General features: G+C 42.4%; 2 protein-coding genes across 2 annotated transcripts; one reads left to right on the top strand and one right to left on the bottom strand.

Annotated features, from left to right (window-relative positions):
- Positions 1–241: 241 nt before the first annotated feature.
- Positions 242–1,398, bottom strand: LOC121758104. Its single transcript, XM_042153540.1, has one exon. The coding sequence runs from the start codon at positions 1,193–1,195 to the stop codon at positions 302–304; it is 894 nt and encodes a 297-aa protein (XP_042009474.1). The 5' UTR covers positions 1,196–1,398; the 3' UTR covers positions 242–301.
- Positions 1,399–5,203: 3,805 nt separating this feature from the next.
- Positions 5,204–9,661, top strand: LOC121758566. Its single transcript, XM_042153955.1, has 2 exons — positions 5,204–5,292; positions 8,272–9,661. The coding sequence occupies exon 2, from the start codon at positions 8,311–8,313 to the stop codon at positions 8,995–8,997; it is 687 nt and encodes a 228-aa protein (XP_042009889.1). The 5' UTR covers positions 5,204–5,292; positions 8,272–8,310; the 3' UTR covers positions 8,998–9,661.
- Positions 9,662–10,674: the final 1,013 nt, after the last annotated feature.

The following is a 10,674-nucleotide window of genomic DNA, read 5'->3' as shown; positions in this document are numbered from 1 at the left end:
TTAATCTCTGTGCCGAAAAGAAATGTCTCCACTACTATGGAACATAGGGAGTATTACTTAAACAGATTTTGATTCTACGTACCTTGCCTTTTTAACCTTATCTCCATTATTTCCTTTTTAACCTTATCTCCATTATTCATTTAATAACGCGAGATTATGCGATTTTTATTTACTTGGAATCACATCATTGATTTTTATGCAAGTATCCAACATTCAAAATTTGAAAATTTTGATCAGAGTATTAGTAAAATAGGATGAAAATCAAGAATAAACCCTAAAATAATCACCAACTATAAAATAATCAAGAATGGCGAACTCGATAATCATAATGCTCGATGGTGGGCGCAGTCCTGGTGCCGGAAGCCGTGACCGCCCTCACATGCCCCACCATCGACACCTGCAACGCCTCCTCCTCGTACGCTCGCCTCTCCATCTCGTCCATCCTCGCCTTCTTCTTCGCGTTCACCACCATCGCCACCACCAGCAAACTCAGCAGGAAAGCCCCCAACGCCGCTGCAATCGAGCTCACCACCACTATCTTCGCCTTACTCACCTTCCCCTTCAGCGGCATCAGTCCCTGCTCCCTCACCACCCCGAACCGCCCCTCTCTCGCCGCCCCACACACATTATCCCCCACTTGCTTTGTCAACACTACCTCCTTCTTATCCACCCCAAAGCTCGCACATAACAAAATATTGCTTTTCGACTTGTTTTCCACGCTGCTGAAATCGATCGTGATGGGGCCGAGATCGATGGTGGTTGCATTGCTTCCGTAGAGAGAGTAAGCGGTTAGGGTTAGGATGGGGGAGATGAGTTCATAGCCGGAGAGGGCGTTGTCGTCGTAGTAGAGAGAAGACAAGTTTTTTGATTCGATGCGTTGGCGGATGAGGATGACTCGCTCGAGGCAAGGGTGGACGTTTATGCTCTTGTTGAGATGGAATTCTTTGATGCTTGCGCCGTATCTTTGTAGGCTGCCGCACCGGAGCCTTATCGCGTCGGCGTGTACGGACCCGGAGAGGTTTGCCGGTAGGTTGATGGTGTAGAGCTTGCCTGTCTTGAAGGAATTGTTGGTGTATGATTGTAATGTGTAGTCTCGGATGATGGAATCGAGGGTGGTGGAGGATTTGATTTCGAGTGAGAGTGACATAGAAAAGGAAAGGGAGAGGGAGAGGGAGATGAGAAATAAGGAGTCCATTTAAAGATGATTCTTTGTGAAGTGATTTGATGAAAGGGGAGTGAAATAGGAGATTGATTAGTTCTATTTAATTGAGGTTTTGTGTTTCTTTTGTTTCAACAGTGTATGTGTGGAAAGGGAATGTTGTGTTGATTGGTGTTTGCAGCTGAATTAAGGGCTTTTCTGCTACATAGATGTTCATGTTGTGAAGCGTGATTACTTTCTTTTCCATATGTCCTATTGTAATACTCGTTCCTTGATTATTTTTAGAAGGGGGTAAATTCATATTTAAATAGACAATCATTTCACAAGCTTATTTGTTTCAGTGCGTGATATTAAATAAATAATTAAGCCAACCAATATACAAGTTGGTGTAGTTAAAATTAACTCATAAATAGTTGTTAGGGTTTTATTTTATATGTTGGACATAGAGTATAATTCACTATTTTTGGTTAGTAATTTCTTTTGTATAAGGTCTTCTAATATGCTAACCTCGTTAAATTATTTGGATATTGACATGTGATAGTGTTATAGAGTGGTTGAGTGAAGTACTACAAATTACAGTTTCCTATCTTTTTGTTTCGTAAAAAAATCATTAACTTGTTAATTACACCGTAAGTTTATATTTTATAATTAATATTATTGAAAAATAATTGCAGTATAATTCTTGTTTTAGTGGTTTAATTCTGCCATGGATACTGAGGGAGGAATGATTTAGGAGCATGCGAAAAACAATCATCACTATGTATAAAGTCAAAAGGCGCAAGAAAAAGTGGGGATAATAGCGTGGTTGGATTAATGAAAGTGATACACTCCTATATATAAAATTTTTGGACATGTAATTAATAAATAATAGCTTTGTGATTAATTGATAGCATGTCTCCCACTTTCCAGCCTATAATGATTAACCACTGCATGCATTCACTATGGGGGACCATCATTTACCGAAATTTATTCTTGGTATTGTTTTCTTAATTTTATTTTATATATTATGGAGTATCTAAAAGATTGTGTGCCTCAATATGAAAATAATACTTAAACTTGGAATGAGAAAGGAACTGATTAAAATTATACATAAAAAAATAAAAAAATAAAAACACTCGAACCATTAAAAAATATTCGTCCCATTCTTACATAATTTCATTGATACTAAACGAAAACAGAATTATAAGAAGAATAAAAAAATAAGAATGCAAGAACCATTAAAAAAATATTCATTTCACTCCTACATAATTTTATTCATGTATTGAACGCAGTTCGATAATGCATATAAGAGCATCCGCAGCGGTGGCGGTTGGCGCCACCGCCGTCCGTGCCAGCGGCAAGGCGAAGGACCGCCACCGCTGCAACCGCGCCGCTGGCACGGCGCTGCTCGATGTATCGAGCACGTCCGTGCCAGCGGACGCACACGTGGCGGTCTCCCATTCGCCAACGGCATAGCCGTTGGTTTCAAACATTTTTTTATTTTTTATTTTTAAAAAATCGGATTTTTATTAAAAAAATCGATAAAAAATAAAAAAAAAATTTTCACTTCCCCAAAAAATTATATCCGTTTATAACCGTTTTTCCCCACTTTTTAATTTTTTATTTATTTTTTTTACCCCAAAAATACACACTTTCATCTATAAATACCCCCAATTTCACTCCAAAAAATTCACACTTTCACTACACAATTCTCATCATCAATCTCTCATATCCATTTTCATCTTCCTCTCACACCCTACAACACCACTATGTCCGGTAACGACGACAACCCAAGCGGCTCTCACGGTTGGAACCCCGAATGGTTCGGTTCGCAACCGTTTCATAGTCCGGAAACGGAATATTCGGCCCCTCCTCTCACCCAAGATTCGGGCGTTCCGAGTGGCTACCGGCCATACCCAATCGACGATCAAGGTGCCTCCGATGGGCGCTACGGGTGGACACCGGAGCCTAGGCCTCGCGCCCCTTCCCAAATGCCGAATCCTCCATCTCGCGCCGGTGTCCGCACACCGTACTCACCGGCGGAGATGGAAAGATTGTTCAAGGCGTACTTGGAAATCTCCGAAGATGCGGTGGTTGGAACGAACCAATCCGGCGATCACTTTTGGTGGCGCGTCTCTAGCCGGTACAATGCACACCGGCCGCCGGGAACGATCGAGCGCAACGAGAGTATGGTGCGCAACTGCATCGGCCGAGCCAACGAAGAAATTGGCAAGTTCAACGGCTATTTCATCCAGGAGTCCCGGAATGCCGGGAGCGGCCGAAGCGAGGTCGACATCATCACCGCCTCGCTGAGCACCTACCAATCCATGAACGGTAAGTCGTTCAAATATCTTAACGTTTGGCAGGAGACGCGGACGCACCCGAAGTATAAGGGAGGCATAACATCCTCCTCTAGCGGCTCCTCCAAACGCTCACGGTCGGCATCCCTATCCGACGCCGGCGAAGAAGTGGCTAGCCAACTCGCCGAAGCTAACTTGGGTAGCCCCGATGCCCAACCAAGCGGTTCCCGACGCCGACCGCAAGGTAGGAAGAAGGCGGCGGCCGAACGACGTCGCGCCGCGACTCCATCTGCCCCTGCTCCCGAACCCGCACCCTATGTTCCACCTCCACCCCCGAACAACTCGTTGTGGGCCCTTTTGACCCAACTCAATATGGCCGATAGGTCAACTATGACCCCCACGCAACTTCAAACGCACGAGTCCATGATATTGGGTCTCCAAAAACAATTGGGGTTGGTGCCGCCGGATGCGTAGTCTTCCTCGGGTTATATTAGCCAATAATTATGTAATTTTTAATTTTTAGGAGTTTAATTATGTAATTTTTAATTTTTAGTATTTTAATTATGTAATTTTTAATTTTTAGGATTTTAATTATGTCTTTTTATTTTATTTGTAATTTGTTATTTTTATTGTGGTTTTTTTAATGAATTTTAGTATTATGAAAATGTTTTTGTGTAATTGAATTTTATATTAATTGTGCTCGTCCTTGCGGAAGAGCACAGTTGTGGGTGTTGTGCTCTTGCCAGAGAGCAGGCATGAATAGTACCGCCCGGGCCCACAACCGTGCCGCTGGCAAGAGCACGGTTGTGGATGCTCTAAGTGTTTTATCTTGAATATAAAATATTATCGATATTGCATAAGTGATTTAACTTGATTCTAGAATGTAGTTAGTAAAATATTTGTGAGAAATGCAAATTTAGTTTATACACTAAAACACCTTGCACTTATGCACCTTTCATATTTTAAAAATAAATAATACTAACATCTTTAACTTTCAAGTAATATTTATTCGAATTTTTTTTTATTATTTAAATTTTTTTTAAGGGTAAACTACCTTTAAATTCATGAACTTTAACAATTGTTTGTTTTTTTCCAGTTAACTTTAAATGTTGCATGAAAAGTCATGAACTTTACTCCTGTGCTCCGATTTTTCAAGGCGGGTTTTCCGGTTAAGTAGTGTGCTGACGTGTGTATTTAAGCTGATGTGGATGATGTTGTGGATGCTGAGTGTGCGATTACATGAATTTTTTTATTTTTTTAAAATCTCCTAAGAGCATCCACAGTGGTGCGGAATTCTCGGCGGAATCCCCACGGAATTCCCAAAAACGCCTTCTGCCACGTCATAAGGAATTCCCACTGCACTGCCACGTTATAAGGAATTCCCTGCGGAATTCCCACAATTAAAAAAATTCACAAATCAAATAATTTTCGGAAGTAAAAATTTACGGAATTAAATAGTCGACACAAATAGGGAAAAATATTTCATTAATAAAAAAACATTTAATGCATTAAACGGGAATTCCGCGCGCGTCAACGCAATGGCGGACGTCCGCGCGGAATTTCCCGCGGAATTCCGCCGATGGCCGCGGAACTGCGAATTCCATCGCGGAATTCCGTATCCGTGGAAGGGACGCGCAATGGCGGACGACCGCCACGGAATTCCCGCACGCGGGTGGGAATTCCGCGTGGACGTGCGCCATTGCGGATGCTCTAATATTAAAAACGCCCAATTTGCCTAATATCAAAACGCGATCCTTCAGCCCGAACCTAACATCAAAAATCAAACTTCAAACATCTGAATCCTATGTTCTGCTCATCGGCGGCGACCGCAGCATCTGTTGCGCCGCCGACTCCGTAAGTTCTGTTTGCAGTCATTTTTCTAGATTTGAAGTTTTGCATTCCTTTTTACATTCGTTGTTCTCTTAGTATCCCTCATCCAAAGCATGTCAGCTTCTTATTTTTTGGTTCAGATTTTGGGTATAGTGTAGTTCAGATTCATATAGAGTATTTCAGATTCGTTAAGGGATTGAGGTTTTTTATTGTGGAGACTGCCATTGTTGTGGTTAGTGTGTGTTTGAGGTGGTTTGTGGTGTAAAATCGAACTCGGGACATAGTTAATTTGAGACAAAAACTAGTTGAACCCTCTAAAGTTGAAATTAAAACTTGCAACAAATTCGCACTTTATATGCTTTTCCTTAGTAACTCATATTATATATTTCTTCAGCCAGTAATTTGGGTATCTTATCTTCAACAAAGTTTTATTTGCTCCCACAGTCAGTCATTTGGGTATTTTAAGGTGGGAGTTGGGCAATTGTTGTTTTTCTTATGGTTTTTTTGTCAATTCAAGTTTACTAACTGAACAAAGTTTATTTGCTCCCCCATCCAATAAGTCAAGTTTTATATATTTGTCATAAGAGTAGTTTGTGTACATTTTTTGAAATTGAAATTTGAATTTGTTGAGGGACGACATTTTTGGCCTCTATATTCATCATGTGGGACATTTCATTCCAAATGGTAAGGGCATCCATAATGGGGCACCCTAAGGTGCGCCCTAAGGCGCGCCACGTCAGCAGTTTTATCCTCCTACCCTCCCACCTGCAATGGGGCGCCCTAAGGCGCGCCCTATATGTTTTAATATTGTTTTGTTAATTAATTTAAATATTTTCATATATATAATGCAAACTAATTTAAAAACACAACGAGTAATAAAAAACCGGCGAATATTGCATTAATAAATACACAAAAGTTACACGATTCAAGTTGGCTAATCAACGCAATTCCCAACTTCCGGTGCAACTCATCGATCAACCCCCGGAGAATTTAGGCTTCGGCGGGGTCCGTACACTTCTTGAGGACCTTGTGCGTCTGCAACAACGTCTTCGCCATCGAGGCTGCTGCCAACGACTCATACGCTGCGACCGTCGCACTCGGGGCCGGGATCGGCGATGGTGTGGCGGCGGTCGAGGATGATGTCGCCGCCGCCTTCCCCTTGGCCTTCGCAGCCTTGACGCCTATGGGACGCAGGGAGGACATCGGTGTGCCAGTACTATCATCCCCCGTGTACGTCCGGTTGGGGTCCACCGGACGAGTTCTGCTTTCGCTGCTCGTGTAACCACCAACTTCTGTGGTCTTCGTCATCTTTGTTGCCCCGGTGTGCAGAATCCCGCCTTGGAACTTCTACTTGTCCCTCAAGAGCGTCCAGATGGCCTCGTGCTTGAAGTCACCGTACATGGACTGGTACGACAACAGCGCTTTAACGCGCACATCACTCAAGCTCTCGCCGCTCCCCTGCTCCCTCGCGTACTTCTCGTACTCCGACGAGAACAGGTTGATTTGTCTCTTCACCTGGTCCAAGTGCTTGCGGAGCTGCTCCCGTTGGCGCTTGTACGCGCTCGGCGGCTTTGCCGCATTGTAGCGCTCGACGATGCGCACCCAGTACGCCTGCTGCCTCTGGTTGTTCGCGAATATTGGGTCCTCCGATATATCCACCCAACACCTCGCTAATACGAGGGTTTCATCCGGTTGGTAGTTTGTACGGCCGGGGGCGTACTCTTCACATACTCCCGGAGGTGGCAACTTCTGCGCGTGCTGCCGGTTTCACTTCTTTTTTTGCGGGGGCGGAAGCGGATGGGGTGCCGTCGTCGGCGGCGACCTCGGCAGTGGCACGTCGGGAGGGGCTGATGGGTCAGTTTGGTGACGGCTCCATGTCAGACAAATCGTACGATTCCGTGCTGAATTAGGGATCGTACTGTGCGTTGGCGTCGAACGGCTGATATTCGTCGGGTTCTATACCAGGCCAACGCGCCTCCCCAAACATTGGACTGTTGGGACTTGCATCCATTTCATCGAAATAATAAAAATATGAGTTTCGAGAGTGAAATCGTGAAAATGAAACGTTACAAATGAAGGTGGGGTAGGGGTATTTATACAAAAATAAAAAACGCGTGGCATCGTCCGCGACCATCGTCCGCTAATCCCGCAATGGGGCGCCCGATGGCGCGGACGATAGCCCATCGTCCGCCGAGCCCATAATGGCGCAGACGATATGCTATCGTCCGCGCTTCAACCGCGGACGATGGCCGGCACCCACAATGGGGCGGACGATGGCACGCTGCCATCGGGCGTCCCATTGTGGATGCCCTAAGTTCCAGAAATATATTGGGGGTGGAAATGCAGAGGCAAGTGGTCTAGACCCAGACAACTTTGGGTATTTTGATTTAGTTGAGGAATTGGATAAAATAGGGATAGACACATGGAGTAGACCCACATTTGTGAATCCTATGTCAGCAACCCACGTGGATATTAAAAGTGATAAGGAGGTGATGGAGATGTATGCTACTCTAAGAGTCCGTTTTAATAGAATGTGTAGCATATATGTTGTTAATGGGATAAAGTCTACTACAGGATTGGACCAACTAGTGGAAAATAGGAGTGTGGGCATGGGTAGTGAACATGTGGGAGAGAGGGTAGTGAATAAGGTTACTATGAAAAATAGCAACAGTGTGGTTGGAAATAGTAACTTTAAGGTTGCCACAAAGATTAGAAAGTCCACTTCTAGGAGCAAGGGTAAGAGTGTGATTGAAAAAAGTGTAGAGAAAAATGTGGTTCAATTAGTGGAGAAAAACCGAGGAGAATGCGCAGCCCAACGGGCCGCTGGGACAAAGTTAGTGGGCTGCTGAGAATGAGTCAGCGTCTGATCAGCTTGTGCGACACAATGGAATCATCCTACCCTTCCAACCCAAAAAGAAACTCAAGCTTGAAGAGCAATTTCGACAGTTCTTGAATATGTTTGGTAAATGTCATATTAACCTCCCTCTCGTTGATGCATTGCAGGAAATACCTAGGTGCGCCAAGCTCTTGAGAGAGGCGGTTATGAAGAAGAAAAAGCTCCAGAAATCTGATCTAAAGCTACCTCTTCATTGTAGTGAAATCATCCAAAAGCAAAGGCCTGCCAAGCAGAGGGATCCGAGCCAATTCATCATTCGCTGTTCCATCGGGAATGGTAAAGTAGACAAGGCTCTTTATGATCTTGGAGCTAGCATCAACATAATGCCTTTGGAGTACTACGGGAAGCTCAACATTGGGCCACTCAAATCCACATATGTTTGCTTAAGGATGGTTGACAATATTGCAACAAAGGCGGTACGGGTAATTGACGATGTATTGGTAAAGGTTGATGATTTTATATTCCCTGCCGATTTCTTTGTTTTAGACATAAAAGTTGATAAACAAGTTCCTCTGATCTTAGGCAGAAACTTTCTAGCCACGTGCAAAGCTCTTATTGATGTAGGTAGAGGAGAAATCACAATAAGTGACCATGGAGGAAAGTCAACTTACTACATCGAGAGTGCAATGCTTAAAGATGAAGAGGCAAGGAGAGCAAAGAAAGAAGAGTACTATAGGATGGTTATGATGTGTGATAAATCTAAACTATTCGACCAGAAAAAAGGGGAAGATCCTTCTAACCCTTCTATTTTCATAGTTTATCCCACTCCTACCTCTCAAGAAACTAAAAGGAAAATCCTAAGTCTTTGCGTACACCTATGCAGAAAAGGATAGTTAGAAAGCTGAAGCCGTTGCATCCCGTGGATTCTGAAGTCAATGTCATCAAAACCGCCAAAGGGAAATTCAAATGGTGGAAGAATGTTACCAACAAGTTGGCGCAGGTTCTAGACTCCGGCCAGCGACCGCTGGCGCTTGCGCAGCGGCTCGCTGGCCACACACTGGAACGGTTCTTACTTCATCCCAGCTACCGCTGAAGAGTCCAGCGGCCCGCTGGCCATTCACCGCATTCCAGCCGCAATTTTTTTTTATTTTTTCAAATTTTTGTCCCGTCCAGCCATTACCCGAAAATTTCAAGGTATGTTTTTTTCTATTTAGTAGTTTACTCACGTCCCTACTGACTCTACAAACTTATTTTACATTGTGTTGTAAATAAGTTTGGGGGGATGAAGTGGTGGACCGTGAGTTTAGATTTTTGTTTTAGCTTTTTAGTTTAAGTTTGTGTTTTAATATCCCGAAGGTGAATCCATGTCATAAACATAACATGAAGAACTTAGAAACACGCATGTTTAGGGACACATTAGACCGAGTTGCCAATGATATTAAGTTCTTTTCATCTTTGAATAAGTATGTCTTGACGTTTTGATTTGATGGTTTGGTGAAATGATGCATAATTAGTAAATTGCTTGTTCGCCTTGAATCATGCATATACCTTGTGAGATTTGAGCCTAATTTCTTTCATGTGTGATTTATCTGCATTCATGTATATATGTTTCTAGAACTTGCTTCTAGCCTCCATAAGTTTACATAGTGTTTAAGTTGATTTAGGAAGATGTTAGGCCATAATTTCTTAGCTACTTTTATACCCAAAATTTTTGACCCTCTCAATTTTATCCCTTGGGAGCCAATTTTGAGCCTTTAAACCTATTCTTTGGAAGACAAATAAATGGGGACAATTACTTGGGTTAGTATAGTTTTTATTATCTTTTGTAAATGAATTGGAGAGATAAGGAAGAAAGTTGTAAAAAGTAGTGTGCTTAAACATAGAAAAAGTGCAAGTTGCGAAATGGAAAAGATTAAAAATGTGTGCTTGATCTTTGAAAGATGCTTGTGAAAAAAAAGAAAAAAAAAGAAAAGAAAAAGAAAGAAAGGTTGTGAAGAAAAGAAATAAAAATCAAAGGATTGGAAAGGGAGTTGAAGGAGAAAAATAAAGTATTAGAAGTGTCTTGTTTTTTTTAGAAAAGTGGAGTCATTTTAACTCTACTTGGGATATTTTTATTTGAGTCACTTTTTAGCCAAATATTCCTCACCTACCAAAGAGCCTACATTATAACAAAAAATAAAGACCTTTCGGACTTTTGATGCTTAATCACATCTAGTAGAGGAGGGATTAGACTTTGAGCAAGCATATGATAAACTTTGCATGATGCATGATTTGAGTGCTTATACACTTGCAATATACACTTTGAGAGTGTGACATAAATCACTTCCCATCTTTGGAAGTTTTCTACATGTGAGTATATGATTTCAAGGTGTTCTACGAGTTAGTAATGAAAGTGCACTAAAAAGCCTTGCTTGATTTGATTGCGTTAATTCATGCTTGATCTATCTATTCCATACTTTGAGGCAATTATGACGTCTAGTCCTTATGCAATTTGTGCGTCTATTTTGTGTCTTTATTGTTTTGTTTGAGGACAAACAAAAATGTAAGTTTGGGTGAGTTGATACGCTCGG

The sequence above is a fragment of the Salvia splendens genome, chromosome 12, assembly GCF_004379255.2.
Source record: "Salvia splendens isolate huo1 chromosome 12, SspV2, whole genome shotgun sequence".
Lineage (NCBI taxonomy): Eukaryota > Viridiplantae > Streptophyta > Magnoliopsida > Lamiales > Lamiaceae > Salvia > Salvia splendens.
Note: the sequence above shows the minus strand (reverse complement) of the source record. Positions and strands in the feature narration are given on the sequence as shown.

What these genes read in the sequence shown, in the direction of transcription:
- LOC121758566 (XM_042153955.1), top strand. Translation starts at nt 8,311, where the DNA reads ATGAAGAAGAAAAAGCTCCAGAAATCTGATCTAAAGCTACCTCTTCAT.
- LOC121758104 (XM_042153540.1), bottom strand. Translation starts at nt 1,195, where the DNA reads ATGGACTCCTTATTTCTCATCTCCCTCTCCCTCTCCCTTTCCTTTTCT.